Source organism: Anser brachyrhynchus (assembly GCF_964034855.1).
Source record: "Anser brachyrhynchus genome assembly, chromosome: 6".
NCBI lineage: Eukaryota > Metazoa > Chordata > Aves > Anseriformes > Anatidae > Anser > Anser brachyrhynchus.
Window position 1 is genome coordinate 26,224,578 of NC_137700.1, and position 21,859 is coordinate 26,246,436.

The 21,859-nt window shown below is 40.5% G+C and overlaps 1 protein-coding gene across 3 annotated transcripts in view; it reads left to right on the forward strand.

The window, feature by feature from the left end:
- Nucleotides 1-5,259: 5,259 nt before the first annotated feature.
- WDFY4 (WDFY family member 4) overlaps nucleotides 5,260-21,859 on the forward strand; it is a 134,873-nt gene continuing 118,273 nt past the window's right edge. The window contains exons 1-5 of one of the 3 annotated variants that reach the window (XM_080596959.1): nucleotides 5,260-5,409; nucleotides 10,681-10,849; nucleotides 15,507-15,768; nucleotides 20,183-20,297; nucleotides 20,888-20,991. In XM_080596959.1, the coding sequence (XP_080453085.1) occupies nucleotides 15,508-15,768; nucleotides 20,183-20,297; nucleotides 20,888-20,991 (480 nt within the window). In that variant the 5' untranslated portion in view covers nucleotides 5,260-5,409; nucleotides 10,681-10,849; nucleotide 15,507. Of the gene's footprint in view, nucleotides 5,410-10,413; nucleotides 10,589-10,680; nucleotides 10,850-15,506; nucleotides 15,769-20,182; nucleotides 20,298-20,857; nucleotides 20,992-21,859 lie in introns of those variants that run through there. The other 2 variants (XM_080596960.1, XM_080596961.1) reach the window with 2 other exon arrangements.

The following is a 21,859-nucleotide window of genomic DNA, read 5'->3' on the forward strand; positions in this document are numbered from 1 at the left end:
TAGGTAAGCTGATAATGCATGATGGAGGATGCTGGGTCAATGTTCCAGATCTGCTCTGGAAACACCTGAAAGCTTGAAGGTATTTTTGTGGTAGGGGAAAAAAAAAAGTCAACAGTTCAGGAAAAACTTCAGAGATTATCTGTGACTAAAACATAAATGGAGCAATTTCTTTAGGTTTGGGTTATTTATTTTTATTTATTTTTTTTTAAAAAGCCTAACGGCATCTTGGGTCTCCCAGAAGTAATATTTTTCAGATGAGGCAGTGAATGTGCCAAACACTTCTAGGCTACTAAGAGAGGACAGAACTATGATCTTACAGAAATACAATCAGGAACATGGGATAAAGTGGAGACTATAAACAAGAACAACTTTGAATGTTTTGCAGAGTGAAACTAGGCAATTTCTGGGTATCTTTAACAATTTTTTGCAGTCGGTGTTCCTTTCTGTCTAGTCTCATTCCACAAGTAGGTCAAGAACATTCATCTTTCATTTCAGGCTGTACGAGCTTCTCTAGAGAGCAGCAGCTACAGCCTGAGAGAAGGCTGTAATACAGCTGTCATAAACCTGAGTAGGGGAAGAAACTAAACAATCAGCCATAATGCTGATGGCCAAAGATGGCTTCAATTTTTCCTCTTTCTGCAGTGATGAACATGCTGAATGCTTATATCCCTACAAGACCTCTTCTGCTACTGTAGCAAATACCTGAAAACCAGTTGACTTAATTTGGAAGTGTGCCCCTCAAGTAGGAGTATTAGGTATTTTGCTTAAGTGACCTGCAAACACATTTAGAGAATTGTGTTATTCTTCATGGTAGATAAAGAAAACATGAATTTGTATTTTCTTTCCCTCTTTTTTGTTTACTGCTGACAAACATCAAAGATGTTGATGTGCCCTTTTCTGGTCTTGCTATAAGCATAATGGTCTCTGACCATATTGAGGGGGTGTACTATACTAAGGAGAAGGAAAATCTTTAACAGAGATGTCTGACTTCCAATAAGTTATTATGCAATCGAAGAAATAACAAAAGAAAGTCTAGACCATTATGAATTATCTGAAAAAGATTTCCAACTTTGTTTTGTGATGTACATTCATATGTTGGAGGCAGACAAGACACAGATTATTAATGTAAAAACAATATATAAAATCAATACAATAATATAAATAATATAAACAACAATAATACAAACAATACAAATACAATGCAATAAATACAAACAATAAAAACTTCTGAACAAGTGCTACTCAGATTGTTAGAGAGCTAGGGTACGCTACCCACAAGGAAGAAAATGTTGAGGCTTGCTTAATCTGGCAGAGAGACTAACGGGGTCTAATATCAGTCCACAACAAGTTAAACGATTTTTCCAAAGACTATGTAACTCAGAGCTTCTCGGTAGTGGCAGATAATAAAACAAAAAGCAATGCCTGCCTGGTTTTAGCTTAGGAATTCAGTTTGGAGACTAAGAAAACTTTTTCACCAGGACAATGGTGAAATACTGGGACGGATACAAAGAGAGCAGGTATTCAGAGGCTTTCAAGATGGCTAGGCTAGGCTAGTTTTGGTAGTAGGCCTGTTCCAAGGAGAAGGCTGGCCTAGATAACCTCCAAAGATTCCTTTCCTCCCCCATTTTTGTGAGTCTGTCTGAAAGACTGTTTTCTGCTGCTATACCTGTTGGCCTAGCAAAATGCTAGTTCTCTCTCTAACCATTGCTTCACTGACACCCTCATATCATCACAGGTCTAACAGACCTGCTACTGCGATCGCATCTGTCAGATCAGATAAAGAGCAGCTGAGGTTCTTCCCCACATCATTACCTCTTTCAAACAGATGAGTCTTTTCTTGGAATTTCTCTATGAAATTAATTCTGAATTTCCCTGAACTTCAGTGTTTTGCTATACTGGAATCAGGAAATTAATTTTTTAGCATGAAGTATGAGATTAGCATAACTGAAACCATAAGAAAATACTCACTTGTCTTACATCAAAATACATGCTTAACTGACCTGCTGGATCAGAAATTTTTGGAGTAAATCATATTGTTTGGATTTTGTATTATGTAGGCAAAGCATAGAGCCTCAAACTTCATGGTGAAAGGAAGCTGTATGTCTAAGTCCTAGGTAGCTCTGCTGTCTCGCCCAGGTCTCTGATTCTAACTGCATTGTCTATACAGCCAGGCCTCCAGTTGTATCTTGACATCAGTCTGCTCTCACTCAGATCTAAGAAAATTTGTTGGAATTGCTCTGACAGTCCCGGAACATGTCTGGAGAGGTTACTGTATTTTTTTCTCACTCACCTGTTCCTCTACGTGTCCAGATTCTCCCTGCACATTTGAGATCAGTGACAGGAATATACTCTTTAGTCAGGAGCTGCAGAACCTCATGAATCAACTGCATTAAAAAGCAGAAACATGGGCAGTCACTTATATTTGTGGGCCTAAAAGAAATGAGGTCCTTGATTCAGAGAGGAAATACAGAAATGCATTATTTAAATGTTAACTGCTATTGTTGCAGAATGGATTATTTCTTTTAGTGGCAGGAGCCAAAGAGCAGTGCATGCATATTTTAGACGCTGGGTACTGAGGCTGGCATCCTCAGGAATATGTCTCTTCCTGCTGTCTCAGGCAAAATCATAGTCAGTCTGATCTGATTCAAAATGAAACTAGGGTAAAAACTGGAGGCTAGGTGAAAAACGTTGGGAGCTAAAAATTTCAGAAGTGATGTTATTTTAATAGTGACATTTTTTTCTATTTCAAAAAAATTTAAGCAGAAAGGGAGAAAATAACTAAATTAAAATTGAATTGTAAATATTAATGACGTCTGGACTTGGGTCTTGGAGGCCACATAGTATCTTTGGCTCTGTCACTGGGTGGCAACCTGGCCCTGGTTATGTCACTTCAGTTTTTAATGTCTCTGTTTTCCAGCCTGTAAAATAGAGATTATAATACTGACCACTCAGATGATAATTTTTTAGAGATGTATGCAAATAAAATGCACTATAGAATGGATTTAAAACAAGTAGTTTTACTTACTAAGCAAAACTCTGACCTGAAATTTTTTTCCTGTAAATTCTCTTGAATCAAAATGTAACTGAAAAATGTGAAACACATTTTTGTTTTTTAAATAACAATACCAGCATTTCCATGGGGGAACAATCATTTAGCAGTCACGTTCTTATAAAATCAGCATTCAGTTTAAAGCAGATACAATCCTAATAAAAGTGCTCTTCATTTTGGTAATCAACACCACCTTTTCAACGATTCCTGTTTCCTGGAAGATGACATTTACATCCTTCTGTTCCCTTCCCCAATATCAATATATGGAACATGCCTATTTGAACTACCTAGCTGTGTATTTACACGAGTATCTTCTCAAATATGATCTCATGTGCAGGTTGTCCATGTTTACAGACTCTCAGCAGCTGCAGTGTAATGAGTCTGCAGAGAGATACCACAACTGAATATCAGAAATATTGCAGCACCAAAAAAAAAAAGGTTCTAAATCCTTAGGAAGACAGTTCCTAAGCTAGTGTTACTGCAGGGAATTTACAGCTTGGAAAGTAATAACGCTGAAAAAACCTATTATTGGATTTATAGAAACAGAACTGTGCGAATAGGATTTTTTTCTTTAAGACCAAAAAAATAACCTCCCAAAAATGTGACTACGATTTAACACTCCCCAAATGACATTTGTCTCAGGATACTATTCTTTTTCTTTTTTTTTTTTTTTTTTTTTTGTGGCGCTTTAATCAGCATCTTACTTACATTTAATCAACTTACTTACATTTTTGTTCAATATTTAAATGCAAGTTGCCTTTTCAAAACAATGTCAACTAGGTTTGCTTCAAAAGTATTGGGAAAAAAAATAAAAATAAATAATAATAATTAAAAAAAAGCTTCCTTTACATGTCCCTGATTTTTTTCTTCTGAAACTATTTGCCAAAGTTGACCAAGTTTACAAGCAATTTTCTACCACACCAAGCTCCATTCTTTGTTTATAATCTTTTATCTGTTCTGCTACATGCTGACAGCTTCTGTGCCCCTAGAATGGGAGGGTCAAAACAGACCACTGTGTTCCAAGTGGCTTCTCTGCTGGGTGCCCAACCAAAACGTGTCCATTCCAGAAGCTCGAAATGTAATTCTATAAAAACTCAAATTGCTGAAAGTATATACAGGAATGAAAGTCATAATATTTTGTTCTATGATGTACTCTCCTATCTCTTTATTTAAGACAGACTGAGGAAAAGCAATGGGAGCTGCAATTATAACATGAAAATGAACTGCCTACTTGCAGCTTTGCATGATTTCTAGGTTTTGTGTGGCATCAGACCTTGAGAGCCCTTCTGCTGTGCTGCCACCTGGTGACACTTGGAGGCGAAGGTGCCAACACATGAAATGCTCTGAATGCAGGCTGCTGATGCTACTACCTCTGAGAGCCAGCAAACAGGTCATGTCTGGAGCTGGGGTGGGGGCTAAAAGGCTGTAAGGTGTAGTTTCACATTTGTGGTCTGCATGGACAGAATAGCTGCGTGGGAAAGGAAGAGCTCTGAATACCTCTTGGAGGCATGCTTGTATGGGGGAAAGACAGGCTGAATTTTTCATCTTCTTTTCTCAAATAAGCAACAATTAAGAAATAAAAGAAATATAAAAGTTCGATGGAAATGATTTCAAATAGAAATAAAAACTACCACTAGAGCCTGGCCTGACCATGTTAAATATTTAATCGTACACTTGTCATCTGTGCATTCAAGAAGGCTCTTCAGATGAGTCCCACCTCTGAGCTACATCTCTAACTGTGGAGAATGAAACACAAGCCATGGGACTGACCTTGACCATTTGGTTTTTTATTTTTTTTGTAATGATGCTGGTAACTCTGTCAGTGCTCTGAGCATAGGTTCTGGTACAAGTTCGTTGCTATGTAGTTGACATGATGGAGACATAAACCTTGCAGACTACACTCTGAATGCATGTTTATCCCACACTCTCATGAGGTAGGCCAAAGAACTTTCTGCTTCCTTCAAGACGAAACTCCACTACCCTCTAAGCTTGTTGTAGTGACTGACTGATGCACTGAGCTACAACACAATGGTTTAAGTTTCACCTCAAGACTGGTCTCTTTTTGTGCAGCTTAAAAACCCTAAATACTGAGTAAGTCTTCTTAGACCTCCATGTGAGCCCTGCCATTCACATTCCTCTGATCACAAAGAGGCAATAACCTCAAGCAGAAGCAGCCCAAGACCCAGTGTCTGGACTAGCATCCTAACACACAGACATCCAGAAAGAATTTTCTGGGCTGTCAGCTCTGAGCCACTGCTCTCCAGCCCTGGGATGATAGTGCAGCAAAAGGGATTCCTATCTTACAAGCAGCTGCTGAGGAGCCTGATGCACTTCCTTTTTGTGGTGAGCCTCTCTGCAAGGTAACTTATTTTACCAGTTTCTCCTCTACTCCATGTGGTAGCAGCCTCTACTGCAAATTTGTAAGCTGTATTTTCAAGGTCTGAATACACTAAGCTAACAAATGATCATGCAGCTAATGACGAGCTTTTTATTGTTCAACTTTTCTCTTTCACAAAGTATTTTGACATGTTCAGCACAACGATTTAATTTCAGCTCTATTTTTTTTTTCTGAGCAGCAGCAGCAGCAATTTTATGTATTCTTATAGGTTAAGCTCCTAGCAGAAAAGAAACTATTAATGTACTATCTGGCTGTAAGTTAAGCAGAGCTTGTTCGATTTTTTTTTTCCTATTATTTACTAGCCTAGAACAGTCATCTGAACACCCTAAAAGCAGTCCTTTCCTAGGAAAAGATGAAAACAGTTCCCAGGGACCTACTCAGTTTCAAGGATTGTTTTTAAACAAAAGAATATCAGATAGCAAACCTACTGCTTATATCAGTTTGTCCTCATTGCTTCTGCCCAAAATTTTGTGTGACAGTGAAATCTAGCAATCAAGTGCAATTGCAGTGTTCTGTAAATACTAATACTAAGTACTAACACTAAGTAAAAAGTGGAGAAGGTACATGAGTCTAGTTCAGAGAGCTAGAAGAATGTAGAAAAGCCAGGTTTGCCCATGAATAGGGTCTGAGGACTTGTTAAGCATGCTTATTAGCTATTTGAAGGTACCTGAGTAGTTATCACTGTGGGATAGCTGCCTTCCTGGATATATGCAGAGTCCCTCTGGGAGTGCAGCTTACAGGAGAGCAAGGTCAGGAGCGGGAGTTCATAAATAGAACTGGGATCTAAAAAGAAAAAAAAGGTTGTTAGTAGGGGATACATCAGAGATGTAAAATGTCTGCTTTCACACGTGTTTTGCAAGGATTTTGTTTAATTTGTTTAGCCTGAACTTCAGGCTCCCTATTTCTTCTGACAATAAAGAGTTACTGCAGGCTGTGCAAGCTAAAAATCCTTGCTGAGAGCAAATGGGGGTATTAAAAAGGAAGAAAAGATTTCTAAAACTTTAAGAAAGTGGTGTTCGCTAGAGGTTTTGGTGCTGATTCTCCAGACTGGAATAAGTAAATCTTCCTGGAAAACAGCTCTTGGTCAATAAGTTTATGTAATTATACCGTGTGCTTTTGTCTGAGTCTGAGAGTGTTGTTTTCTGATGAGTGCTGTGTGTTTAAATCTACCTTTATATTTTGTAGATGTTTTGCTGCAGAACGTCTGCATCATGATCCTTTAATTCAAATACTCCTGAAAACAATGAATTCCTTTGTATCATGTAGTAGAATGTTAATCTGAGGTACAGGAAGGGGGGAAATGGTATGCCGTTATATTTTCCATTAGGCTTTTGACTTCCTCAGTCTCATTAGATGAATATGCATGCCTTCCAGTGTGAACATCATGCGTTTAGCCAAGCCACCTTAAAAATTTTCATGCACAATGCATTTCTGGTCAGTAGGTGGCATTTAGTGTAAATAGCAACTTCCAGAGGAACTTTCAGATTTGATCCTTTTTACTTCTGGAAAAAAAAAAAAAGTTTTAAATTTTTGTTACAAAATATTTTCTAAAGACGGCTGGTTCCCCCCCCCCCCCCCCCCCTTTTTTTTTTTAAGTTGCTATTGCTTTACTAACTGGAATAACTGGAATAATTTTGGTGGAATATACTTAAGGACAGAATCCAAATATTAGAGTTTAAATTTGTATTTCTGTGCTTATAGTCCAGTGATGACTGGACTGGTCCTTCTTGACCATTCCTGACTACTCTTAAAGGAGCCACAAAAAATAACTAAGAAAAGGGGGGATTTAAAAGTGGCAGCCTTGAATTTGTTCTGTAAGGGTTCATAGGAAACTACTTCAGAATTTCACAGCTTGGAAAAGACTGAAAACCACTGCTCTAGTCTGACTTATGAGACCCAGCCTATTGGATTTACTTTGGTTCGTTCTTGTTGAAACAAAAACATACAAAAATCACATTTTGATTTACGGACTTTTGTTGATGGAGGGAATTTTGTACCAATTTCCAATGAAACCCTTTGAAACAACAGAATTTCATATATTTCATATCCATGTTGTGGATATTATCCATGTCACAACACTGCCACTCCAAATCTTATCGCTGCCAAGATCCAGCCTGTATGCTGGGAGGCCCAGGGGGTGGCTCACGGAGTCCCCTAGACATCTAGGGAAGAAAATGGACAGCTTTTGTGAGAGGAGTCTGGAGTGTGACTTCAGCAAGTTGCTGCTTCTGGTCATCATGGTGTCAGCGTAGTTAGTGGTGTAGCAGCACCTCCTAACTCAGAGCAAGTATGCTCGGGTCAGAGGGGCGCAGGCCGGCCACATGCAGAGGATGGCTGCCTGGCAGCAGCACATCACTACCGCCTTCATGGCTTCATCAGCATGAGCTCCATTTACCTTAACCCTGAACTTCAGCTACCTGTGCAGGCACACAAATATGCAAACTACTGTCTGCGTAGCACGGCCCTGCTGATTTCCCCAGGGCTGGTAGTGCTGCCCACAGCCGCAGACCCCCTCAGGCCCGGCCGTGTGCTGCAGTGGGCAAGCCTGAGGGGCAGCCTCCTTCCTCACGGCCCAGGCCACCTCCAGCCACACGGCCACCACCACCCAGGGCCTCACAGGCTTTCTGTTGCCTCTGGCTTTTCTTTTTTTGTGTGTGTGTGTTGCCTTTCTCTGCGGTCTCACTGCCATCTTCTGCCACTGAAGAGAGGAGAGGAAAGTGAAATGGAGCAATGCCTTAGCAAGAAAGGCAAAGGGTGAAAAAACCTGCAGCTGGCCCAACTTTTGGACACTGCAATGTTGAAAGGCGTGTGTCTAACCCACCTTTTTTCTTGATCGAAGGTTATGAATGTGAAGCAGAAAACGTTGCCTGTACTGCACAGGCATGGAACAGGGTTTTTCCTCTTGTGTTTCGAGGCAGGAATAGTGAAGAAAATTTTCGTGTGAATTGGTGTAAGGGATGTTATTTGGTGCTGTAAGACAGGTGGGTCTGGTAGTTATCCACAGACCCTTGCCTCAGATCGCCTGCTGCTGCTTAGTGTTATTGCAAAGGTATATGATAGGAAGGAGCTAGCAGCATTAGGATGACAGCCAGGGGAGAATTTCCTTTTGTACAGAAAAACTTTTTTGGGGTCTGTTTTAATACAGCTAACTTTTCCTTTTTGTAGAACTGGGAGGCCTGCTTTCTGGCATGCTGAACAGGCTCAGGAAATGTTCAGAGATAATTTGGTCTTGTGAGGCCGTCCTGGATTACGCAGACTTCGGTGCTTGTATGTGTGTGGGGAAGCTGTATCTAGGTGACTTTCTTGACAGTGCTGGGTGTGAAGTGCAGAACTTCTTGAAAAGAAATGCCCCTATATCTACCTATCTGTCCCCCAAAGTGTACTAATTCTGGATCAGCTCAACTGGACAGAGGGAAGGCCTAAGAAAGGAAGTGTTGTTCCTCCTCTTCCTTGTGGGTGAAGGCATGGTGCAAGGGGATGTAAATGTAAATGGTACAAACTGACAAGGGGAGTTGTGGTGCCGTGACCTACTACATTAGTTTTTAGCTCGTCTTTATTTCTTGAGTTATTTTTACTACAGATAATTTGGTTACAGCTGTTCTGCTCCAGTGAAGCAGAGATGGAACAGGAGGGCGTGTTGAAACTCTCCACTTTCAGCCCCATCAGCAGATAGTGCAGAATGAAAAAGAAATGATGATTCCTCTGCTGCATGAATTAGAAATCTACTAATGACTGTGTGGCTGCTTGTGGCCCGAGAGCGTCCATGGAGAGGGGCACCACTACATAGGAGAAGGCTCCTGGGAAATAAAGCTCTGTGATTGAACAGCATAGAGGTGCTGCTGCAAGTGACCTCATTTCTTGATTGTGAACTGACAATAAAAGGGGAAATGGAGCAGCAGTGGTAACATTTAGGCTCCTTCTGAGCTAGGAAGGGGAAAACAATGTTCTCTCTTGGATGGTATTAATATTCTCTTCAGTGTCTCTGTGCTTGTTGTTCATCTCACAACTGGTTTTGGCTAGATTGCAACTGGGAAAGTATTGGTTAATATGTGAACAGCCTAAGGCAGGAAAACAGTGGATACGTTGGCACAACCAATGCAGGCTGCGTGGGCTTGTGCTCTGCATGTGCTCAGAGCTGCCTGGAAGCCTGCATGTGTGGCTCTCAGCTGAGCTTGCCAGTGCCCCAATGTCACATTCACTGGAGCCACCCCTGTGTGCGGGTAGCTCCAAGTGTGACCTTGTGTCACACAAGGAGATTGAGAACGATCTACTGGGACTGTTGTGTGCTAGAAACATCACTGCATTAATGGAGATCCCCATGTTATATAGGCAATCACTTTCCTGTTGTTCTCATGACCTAACCCTGTCCAACAGTGAAATCAGACCTTTCAGTACTTGGCGCTTATACCATTGGAACCATCAGGAGTCTCCAGTCTGGGTACTGCTCTAGTTTAGCTGGAAGAGAAAGTCGTTCTTCCTCCTGGATAATTTTTCAGGCTTTTGGGAGAAGTATATATTAACAGAAAACTGGTGGCTTTAACTATGTAGAGGAAAATCCCCTTAGGTTTCAGTTACTGTAATGCCACAATCCCACTAATTCTCAAGATCACAGTAAAATTCTCTGGGAGAAACAGTTTAGGAACATTCTTATTTTTCCTCTGTAAAAAATGTTTACATCCCCTCACCTTAAAAAACAATTATAAAGCCTTTCAGGTATGTAATTGGGAAGCACAATAAAAGCAAACAGACAACTGAGAAGTAGTCTTCTCCCACCCCATGGCTAATCAAGACTTCTTTGTTGTCAGTGCAGTTTACAGTACTCATTTGCCTCTTTGAATAGCTGCCTTGGCCATTTTAGTAGAGAGGTCAAGGGCTTGAGTATTTACCTCAGCGTTCAAGTATATTTATTTTAAGGGTACTGCATTTGAGGAAGGACTCAGTTGTTGACAGCGCTTTTTACATATGTTGCACGGAGTGTGAGCTTTGTGGTGCTGTATTCCTGTAGTAGTTTGGCAAAACATTAAACTTAGAAACAAAACTAACACCACCACCACACAGACACACTCTTCATTGTGAATATGGTATGGAGGGGAAATAACTGGTTACTCTTTATCCAGACAGAGGGATGCGATGCCTGCCAGGTTTGTGCATCAACTGAATTGAGTTGCTTTGAGCGCTTGGTGGGTCCTGAACATGTGGTTCATTTGCTCTTTTCCACTTCTGCTTTCCTCAGGAAATAAGTGCAGCAGCTAGCTAATCAAGTGATTCACAGTGGAAAGTTTAAAGAGCGGAGTGGGAGCTGCTGCACTCACCAAGATGCGTAATAGGACAGAAGCAACAAAGCTCACTTCTCTGGATGTGGCTGTTGAATGCAAGAGGAGCTGCTGAATCCAGGAGCCCAGGTATGTCAAGAGACTTTTTCTGTGAAAGTGGAGGGAACAGATTTAGCTGTTGAAGGAAACTGCAGCATGATCTGCAATTGGTTTGTTGCGGTAGGATCATTTTTAAACAGCAAAAGTTTCAGTCAAAGCTCACCCTGAACTGCAGCACAAGGAAGAAAAAGGAGCAGAGCTGTTTGCTTGTATCTTTTATTCTAGGAATGACAATAGGGTATATCTATTGCTGCTGCTAGTAGAAACTCATTAGATTTGGTCCTTATCAATGAGCTGCTGTTTTGAGATAATTACCCTGGTCTTACTCTTTTGAGTTTGTACAACTGTTTTGTCTGTGACTAACCAGAAATACTCTGTTTACTCTTGGGCTGGGGAGCATTTGCTTCCCTGCCAAGAAGACAATAACTCAAAAGCAATCTTTTTTTGGTATCTGGGCTTCTTTTCTCTTGACTTCATTAGTGGCATATGCAAGTCAGAGAAGAAACTGCTTCCAATTAGATATTTAGAAGCTACTTTTTTAAAACAGAAAAAAAATGAAGATTGGGTACATGAGAGAGGGTTTAAATTAGTTTTGTGTCCACTTTTGAACTGCATGGAAATGCTCTTCCAACAAAAGCAAAGATAAATGCTGTTACATGTTTGAGACAGAAATAATGATTTTGAGAGGTTGTACTGCACAGAAAGGCCTTGTATAACTTAACATACTCAAAACTAAAAATAAGCTTGGGCAAATTATGTTTTAGCATAAATTAAAGAAATTCCTTTGGCAGTAATAGTGTCATACCTTCTTGAAACAAGCTGAAATTATACTTATTGATGAAAAAGTAAGGACTGTGTCCTACTGAAATACAACTTGTTATTTGAACAGCTTTCAACTTTCTCTAAGCTGACAAGTATTTTAAAACTCCTTTGTATATTACTTTTTGACAGTCCTTGGTTCAAGTCATCACAAACAGATTAGGCCACCATTGTATGAAGTGCTGTGCCAAAATTTATGAAGAGCGAATTTCTTCCCAAGGAAGGAATTAAAATTACAATTAAAAGGACCTGGCAATGATAGGTAGGAAAATGATAGCTTGAGGGACAGAGGTAAAATAGTAGATAGCCTGGCACAGTGTTTTGTTTCTGAGGAACTGTTGTTAGTGCCTGTAAGGACAGAATAGTGTGAGCCACAAAAAAGGAGGTTGTGGCTGAATTCAGGGTTAACTAGAATTTGTGGGATAAACCAGTTCATAGAAGAAAGGAGATGCCTTCCACTGCTTGGATCATATAACATCAGAGAGCCTTCTGATGTTACTTTACCTGGGAAGTAAAGGAATCCTTGTTTTAAGCATTTCAAAAAATTGACTGGCATGACTGTTTAATGAACAGGCTTATCTTGGCTGCCAAGAAGGGGAAGGGGATATTGAGAGTCATCACCCAGTGGATTTTTGGGGTGCTGTGAGCTGTGCATTTCTGACAGTCACCAGGGTCCTGGGTTTTAAATTACTTTTTTTTTTTTTGCAGACACTTACTATAAAAAGTGGACCAAACTCTGAAATTTGGTATCAGGCTTCACTGTGTTTTGCTTAACTATCCTAGTGTGAGACCTTTCTCAGATAAAAAATGTTTTTTAATATTTAACGAAACTTTTTGATTTGGTGCAATTTGAGATTTTTGTAGCATTATGGGATTATTCTTTAGATTTCTGTCGGAGACAAAACCCAAGGTAAATATAAGTAATGCTGAATTAAAAAATGAGTCTTTACAAAAATCATGCTTGTTCAGCCATTAAGCTTTTAATATCAACATTATCTTTCTACCAGGTTTGGTCAAGCCTTTCTTTGCTTTTATCCTATCAGTCTGAAAAGGCATAACCCCACTGTAGTGTGATTTCACACAATCTTCATTTAGAACAAAAGGGAAAATACATGAATAAGTTCAACTTCCTCTCTGTTACCTGATACCACTTTCTGAATGATAGCATTAGGCTTCTTTGATATATTTTCACTTTCGGGTCTTTTTTTTTGTTACTCATTAGTATTTAAACTTTACTTTTTCTATTATTGTGGTATTTATAACATAACCAAAACTGGAATATGTCATTAGTTTACAGTGAGGACCAGTACAAGTGGTGGGATGTAGCAGAGAATCAGCAGATTAGACCTTTTCAAAAATATATAAATTATCCTCAGTACCAAAGATACTTGAATCCTGGATCCTGTGATATGTTGATCAGTCCAGAAGAATAATTTTCCTCCAAGAGGAATAGAAAACACAAAGGATTTAGAAGCCCAAATGAAATTGTAGATCCAAGCAAAGACTATTAGGAGGCAGAACATGTAAAGTAGAAAGTGCAAGTTTAGAAAATGGTCTAACACTAGGGGTCTGATGTTTATTTTAATGTGCCTCTTGTAGTCTGAACAGTTGGAGTAAATAAGGAGGCAAATTGTGATCCTCATTTTGCCGTTACATAGCTTTATAGTCTGAAAATGTTTTGAGTGACCAGCCCTGCTTGTCTTTGCTGTGCAATCAGCAAGAAAGGCCTGCAAAGTAAATTATGAATAGAAAGATAAAATTGATAACTACTTTTGCCTATGTTCAAGCAGTGCCACTGATTGCTCAGGTGCTGGCCTTCTGAGGTCACCGTAAGCACTGCGTTTCACCTCCATGCCTCAGTTTCACCATCTGTAAAATGACTGCCTCTGTCATGGATTTTGAGCTTCTTATACAAATGATCAAGGTAAATCTAGACAGTAGGAGTGTGGGTTACTTGTTACTTAGCATTGTTTCAGGCTTAGCGTGGTAGTTTCCACAGCAAGATACTTCCCTTAGGAAAGAGGATGGTGTCATTTGGGATGTGAGAGCAGCCTTCTTGAAAAAGTGACTGAACTATGCTATCACTGACTCCTAGAACAGTACCCAGGCTTTTTCAGTACATGGTACAGCTTTGTGGTGACTGAAGTGGGCTGAAATCCTATACAAGGGCAAAGAATAATGTATGACAAATGTCTCTCCCACACAGTCATGAGGAACAGTGTCTTCCTGTTTACTCAGTGCCAACACAGTCGTCATACTTTCTCAGTTCGCAGAACTGTGTTGTATTGACACAGACAATTAAGGAAAACAACAGCAGTGAAACAAACTGTTGTTGAGGTAGGGAGCTCCAGATTGATACCCCTGGAGACTGATTAAAATCTCATAGCCCCTCCATTTCCTAGCCATCTCCTAGTGAAGGACGGTGTATGGGCTATGGTAGAGTTACCCTTCTCTGTAGTGTGAAGGATCAGCATTTGCATCCCAGCGTATGTGTCTTCTGGGACCATCAGCCTGTTGCGGGTGCTGTGGTGCCCAGTGAAAAGATAGTGTCACCCTCTTCATTTCCGCAGCTCAGAGCTGCTGCATGCTTGTGGAAGTGAAACTGGTTCATCTGGCTTGGAGTGGGCAGGGTGCAAGCAGTAAGCAAGCTGCGTAGCTGATTGATGGCAAAGGAAGAGAATCCCAAATATAGTATCACTGTTGGCTCATAATTTCTAAACAAGGCTAATAAGAGTATTTTTATTTCAAGGGGTCTATAAATGGGCAGTGCAGGAGAACTGACTCAGTTTTTGAATTACATTGCATTTAGTCATTTTTTATTGACAATCTACAATGGTAAGCAAAGAGCCACTGTACATAGAGAACCTATCTCCTAGAAACAGGTGTATGCTGTTTTTCTTTGAGAGAGTGTTAATGATGGGTTAAAGATTCTTCTAGGCTCTTAAAAAATGATCAATTTGTCAAGTAAAGCGATGGACCATGTTCCTCTTGCTGACAGCTGCCTAGCTGCCTGCTCACACTGTAATAGTTTGTGTCATATCCCTCAATTTTGAGCAGTCAGTGTCCTAGACACCACACAGTATATGGCTGATTTTGACTGAAACTGGAGAAGCCTAACTTCCACTCACGCAAACATAAAAGATTATGACCGCTCTGGGTAGCGGGGTGAGCTCACAGAAAGCTCTGACAAAGGTGTAGAGTTGCTGTGGGCTCAAGGCTGAATCAGTGACCTCCCAAAAGACTATGGATGAAAACAGAACTGGAAGATAGATGAGAGGACTTGGGGTTGAGATGAGTTAATCAGAGGGATTCCTTTACCTAAAGCACAAGATGGACCAATCGTAGGTCAAATTTAATGAACAACCAGTGTTTCCAGCTGGTGCTTCACCCCTGCTCTAGGTGGGGGATGCATCAGACACACAGCTTAGTTTAGCATTCACACTTAATGAAATGCATAATCTGGATCTTGAGTAGTGCTCTTCTGTTGTAAATCTGATGATGGTAATAGTTATGATTTTTCTTTTATAGCTGAGGCAACGGAAAAAGAGACAAAATCTGACTCTTAAAGCTGGGGCTAGAATCCAGATTTCCCTCCTGGTTTATCATTTTGTACATGAGTTGTGTAGAAAATGAATGAGCTCTCTCTTATGAAACATGCATGCATATGATTGCAAGGTAGTAATGCTGCTGTCCAGGAGCCGAGTGCTTAGCCATTAAAAGTGGAAAAGAGTCAGTGGCAGCAAGCATATAAACTTCCCAACTCCAATAGCTAAGACAGTCAATGTCTGGTTTGGCAGGACAATGGGATGGTATGGGTTGATGATAGCTGTAAATAACACAGTATCTTTAACTTAATTTCTGATTTCAGCATGGACAAAGCAACTGAGCACATGGGGCAGCTGGAGGATTCACCTGGCAAAGCAGGACAGCAAGAGCAAAGCCCTGGTGATGTAGACAAAGCAGAAGCACTGGGACAGCCTGCACACAGCAAGGACGAGCTGCCCCACAGTCATACTCTCCAGTGGGAGACTCTAGGCAGACAGTTTGTAGAATATGAGCAGGTGGCTCCATTTCTCATCCCAGAGGAGCAACAGAGAAGGCTGATGGACTTTCTTCCTCTCTTCCTAAAGGTTTGTTCTTTTTATTGCCTTTGGTGCAGATGCCAAGGCCATGCATTTGATTTTCTGTTGCTCTGTGTTGTGTGGCCACCCTGCCAGCGAAGTTGATTAGTACACGATCTCTTTGGCTAGGAGGTGGGCACTTTTATTCCACTGGAAGCCTAGGGAAACAATTTCTTGTCCATCTCTCCTCTAACTAACCTGCAATCTTAGCACAAGAAAAGTAGATAGGGGAGCACTGCTTTATTTATGTGAATGGCTAAATTCTACCTATTGTGTCAGGGAATATGCTGATGATACAAGCATGTTTCAAAGTGAGTACCCTGTGAAGAGGTTACTTAAGTCACCCTACGCTGTTTTATTTACTTTGTGGAGACTGGGTGCAGTTTCAGTTTGGGGAAAATGTGGTTGTGACATGCTGCTAGCTAGGGGAAATGCAGGGGTATGGTGTGGAAGATGAAATTTTGGGGTTAATGACAGTGCAGATGTCTAATTCCGGTCCTTGAGAAAGGAGTTGTTACAGATGGGGAAACTGCAGCATGTGAGGAGAGGAAGGTCATACTCTGGGTGAGATAGCTCAGGAGTAGAACACTAGTTAACAGGCTGCCATGCTGCATTCCCTACAGCTCCTATCAGACAATAATTTCTGAGATGGCCGTATTGAAAGGTGAACCTGGAAGAGTCCTGTGATGAATGGGAGTCTTGAGGGTTGATTTTGTTTGAGTGCATGAAAAATACAGGGAGCTGTGTGAGTGGATTGTACAGTGGCAGAAGGCAGAGCATAATCCTGAGAGACACAGAAAACCTGGCCTATACTTAAATGTTTTCTGATCATGTAGTACAGCAGGATTGTCTTTCTCCGGAATTATCTAGGGTAGTACAGCAGGATTGTCTTTCTCCGGAATTATCTAGGGTATTTATGGGTATAGAATCTGAGTTTTTACACGCTCTCGTTATGTAAATATTTCAGATTTTTTTTTTGGGAAACTGTATTTTAATGATGTTATATTTTATCTGTCTGTACTTGTGAGTTTTTGGTGTTCATGGGTGACCAAACTCAGACCCATCAATTCCCTACCTATCTGAGCCAGTTTTCTAAAAAAAAAAAGTAGTAAGTGGGTGAGAAAAAATATTGCTAGACATGGTCACTCTATGTGGAAGCATTGTGGGACACAAAAAGGGACCCTGTAGTACAAGGAATGTATTGAAATGTGCGAGCAAGGAAATCACTGCGCTCAGTTCTGTGAAATCTTTGGTGTCCATAATAGTAAAGAAGAAATAACTTCCAGACAGTCAAAAGCATTTCACTCAGCTGGATGAAACATGAACCTGTGAAGCCTACACGGAACTTTCCCCACAGAACACAGGGTTTCAAAACTGCTGTAGATGCTGGTGCCAGTTAACAGTACTAAAGCAGGTAACCCTTTGGTGTCAGTGTGATGCAAACAAATCAAGTGCAGTTCAAGTTGCTGATAGGGTCTGGCAAGACCTATGGCAAAGGCTTTGCTATATTTGAGTGCAAGCTTGCCCTGGTCCAAGGCACAATACACTTGTGACACTTGAGAAATAAACTTCAGTACCTGTGAGTCAGAGGACAGCAATTCCTCAGGAGGCAGGCTAAGTGTTGCCAAGGCACTGGAAATTTTGTGCGTACAAAAACCCATCTGTGCTTCCCTTCTGCAGGGCTGAACTTCACATGTTTTAGGGTTGTAAGAAATGATTTCCTGAAATGCAGTAATGATTTCAAATTCCTAAAGGATATCATGGCTACAGAATATATTCAAAACGGATGCTCAGATTTCTCATTAGCTTAATGCTTGCTTTTGTGCTCTATGAGAGGGATTTTTGCCTTCCCTTTTCTCAAGTTTTTTAACAGCAGAGCTTTGTGCTGTTTTGTAGTCTTTTAAGTTCAGATGCATGGCTAGAGCATTTTGTCATTGCATCATTGATTTAGGAGTACATTGTTGAAGGTCTGGCCCATTAGCTTTGAGTCATCATGTCTTTCCCCATACAACTTTACTACCTTCGTGTAAGAGCTTCCTGCTTTGTGTGAAGCCCTTGGTCTAGCCTGGGCAAACACATCTTTGTTCAAGTTCTTAGTTGCATTAACTACCCTGCTTCCTTGTATTTAACAGGGGATTGTGCATAAGTCCTCTTTCTCCCTTGAGGATTTTCATTTGTCTTCCTTTCCTTGTTGGATCATGTAGGTTCCGATGCATCTCTGTCTCCACCTGAGAGCTTTGGCTCTTGCTGGGCTGGCTGGAGAGAGGGCCCTAACCAGGAGCCAGTTGAGATGCAGGGGCTCATTGCTCCCTCACACTCCTTGATGCAGAAGGAAAAGGTGTAGGAGGAAAATGTTAGCTATCTGTTTGTGATCTAGGCATAGGCTGGGAGTGATTTTAATGTGACATCTGGTGCCTGTTGGTGTCTCGGAAAGCATCAGACTGTTCTATTCGATAGATGGCTTTTGAGCTAGCATCTCTCCATGAAGCATTGCTCAAACCTCAGAGGGAAATGTCATCCCCCTTAACTCTGAAGCAGTCTGTTACTCGGCATAGGCAATTCTAATGTAGTGCTCTGTATAAAACAGTTGAGAGTTTCAGTGTGTTGCTGCCTGCTCCCCCTACCCCTGAGCAGGAAGGACAGATGGTAACAGCAGACAAGGAACTTGTGGCAGAATCTTTAACATCTAGAAACAGCCAGGCTTCAGAGGAAGAACAGATTAGGTTGACACCGCATTATTTGAGTTTCCCCAGAAGGCAGACATTCTGGAATGGAGTCAGGTTGGGCTTCTTCCAGATACAGATCTTTATAGACTCATAGACCAATATGGAACTCATTGGGCCTGTTTTTAGAGGAGAGCATTTACTAGAGGTTAGTGTCTGACCCACAGGATGATCACCCAGGAAATTAAATTGGAACACGGGTGGTCTTCTCTGTAATGACACAGGCTTACTGAGCTTTTGCACAATGGCAGTAGCATTGTGCTGACCCTTTGATTAATTAATACTGTTGGTTGATTGAAAATGAGTGTTTTAGAATGAATAGGATATATTTGAGAAAAGGAAAGTTTGTCAGACTTGGAGCAGGGAACCATCAAGTCTTGCTAATGATCTTTTTGCCAGTTTTGCATTGAATTGTTCTTCTGTACTTAAGCAAGTAATTTGTAAACTAGTTTATAAATTTGCTTTTCTAGGCTACCTAAACATTTAGGGTAATACCTGCCTGCTTAGGAGAGTTTTATTACAGTGTAATGTAGGAATTATTTAGAAATTCTGGGCTGGTAAATGTTTACTGTCAAAATCTCAACATTTCAGATGAACATGTTTTCCTATAATAGAATTGAACTGTACTCATGATGTAGCTGGCTTGTAAAGTTGCAAGTTCATAGCCAGGCACAGGTGTCACTTCAGGCTAGGCAGCCCTTGTGGACCTTAACCTCATAGCCAGATGAGTTAGGCAACTCACACTGCTGTAAAATCATATCCAGTGCCTTTTGGGCTTCAATATTGCTCTTTTTTTTTTTTTTTTCCCCTGCTCCTTTTCCTGTGTTTTCTTTTACTTCCTTAGTTTGTAACAAAGATTATTGTGGTTTGGCAAGAAATTCTGGTTTTATGAACCTTACTTTCCTCCCAGATTTGCATAGAATTTTAAGGCAGAAACTTTATATGTGCACAAAATAAAAAAGTGATGGATTTTGCTTTTTTGTTGTTGTTGTTCTGTGATTTTTCTAAATTTATTGACTTCAAAGAAATAGTTTCCAGTAAATATTGCCAGTATACTGCTGCCTTCATTCAGTACTTTATTATCATGGTTTGTTTGTGACAGATCTGTTGCAGTGCTCCATGAGAGCTGCAGCTCCAACCCCATTTCAGTTTCTAAGTATCTGAGGCCATACAATGACTTGCTGAACAGAGAAAATGCAACTTTTATATTTTTATTTAACTCAAAAATCTTTTTTATTTTTTGCTTATGACTATCCTTAGTTTTGGGAAACCAATTTTTGGAGAAAGATATTATTTTAGTTAAGTTTTTGGACAACGCTAGCAGTAACCTCTTTAAGGTACAGACTTGTATTTTTAAAATGGGCTAACAGTTATTTTGGTACAAATATTTATTGGCACAGGGGCTGTGACAGACGTCTAAGCTGTTTTGATTATATCCATTGGAGAAAATAATGTAAATGCTGTCTGGCCAGTTGCATTACGTGAGTCAAATGTTGCCTGTTCCAGGTTAACTTCTGTATCTGTAGGGTCAGACTTCTGCTAGTCCATTAAACAGCATTTGCCAGACAACACTGTCTGGGGAGGGAATTTTGAAGGGAAATGTTAACTTCAGGTTTATGTGTATTTATTAGTACTTCTCAATCCACCAAACACATGCTGTATCAGAAACTTTTAAACAGTTTTTCACACTTGGATTTCAGGCCTGGGAAGAGTCTGCTGGAGTAATCGTATTTCCCAACATTCAGCTGTTAGCCAGTGAAGTTTCCAAGCTTCTGACAAAGGAGATTAAGAAGAATCTCAGTGGCAAGCCTGCAGGTAAAGATCCCGTAGCATTTCTACAGGGCGTTTGCTGTTATTCAGCTGTCCTCTATGCTATGTTACACACTTAGCATGACGGAAATAAAGAGAATAGAAAATGCTAAGAATAGCATGCCAGATCTACCAATGCTAGCCCACACCTATTAGGTGTGACTGTGCTGAAGATCTGGACTTGTATGCCACACCAAACTTTATTTTGGAGCTTATAGGTAGAAATGTATAGCACTGCAGCTATGCAGTAAAAGAGTAGGCTACACTTAATATTCTGAAGAGCTTTCTTTAATGGGAAAAGTAGGCCAGTCCCATATGGCTTTCCTGGTGCCTTTTGTACACTCTTTGCACTGGTCAGCTGGCAAACTTCATGAACTGAGATGATATTCCCTGTGAAGCTTGTCAGCTTATGAAAAGTAGTTTACATGAACTGGCCTGAGCCTGTTGTTCGATCAAAATCCTTTCAAGTTTTTCCATTCACCTCTGGGTTTTTGCTAGCGTAATTTTGTAAAATTTGTCAGATCTGTTAAGAAAGGATCAATGCAGTGTTTTCACCTTTCATTAAGGAATTGAAGTTTAATGTTTTGTGGTAACAGAGGAAGCTCGGCTGGCTTTGGAGCAATTGCTGCAACAGAAAGGGGAAGTAGAAGATGGCTGTTTGCTCTTGAAATCAGTGTATCTACTCTCACAGACTGATGTGGTAAGAGAAATAATTACAAAGGGTTTGTTTTGTGATTTATTTTATTTTTATTTTTTAGTTCTGAGAGAGTGGGTATCCACCCCAACAGTGGAACATCTAGGACTTAAAATGTTTGTGTTGTCCCCAGTGCTTTATGCATCAGCATGTCCAGGGTATAGTCAGAGAGAGAACATGCTAGCAGGTTTATAGTCCAAGCTTTTCTAAAATAGGGAAGTAAGTGCTCTGTGATTTCAGATACCCTTTTGTTTTGATAACCAGACAGCTGTTTTTTCTAGTATTTATCTGATTTTTCTCCATTGTCTGTTGCTGCTCTTCAGCCTTTCTTTGTCACTCCAGCTTACGTATCAAGGAGATGACTGGTAATGATCTGTCTGTCTGATACTGCAGTGGTTGCATTCTCATTTTGCAGCATTTCAAAGCATTTCTGTATGCCCATCCTCAATGCAGACTGGCACCAGCAGTACAGCCTGCTGGTGGTGTGTGAGGGTGCATTTATCCCTGGCATTGAGCTGAGCAGTTTGTCTCCTTATTTAGATAAATGAAAACAAAATCTTACTGTTGGCTGCTGGTAGGCATGATCTGTGTCACAGGAAGGAGGTGTGTAAAATTATATATAGTTAGTCACAGTGTGAAGTTTCTTGATGAGGTTTGTGCTTTTCAGAAATGTTGCTATTTTTTTCTGGTAGACTCACAAAAAACTTCGTATCACAAACCCCACTCTTCTTTTTAGTTTGCTGATTTTGGACTTGATTATTGCATGCCAAATGGGCACCCTGGGATGCCACTTCTTTAAGTTGTACAGGGTCGTTAGTAGAGATAGAAGGAAACTAAGTGCTGAGAAACATTGTGAAGAAGCAGAGCGTCTATT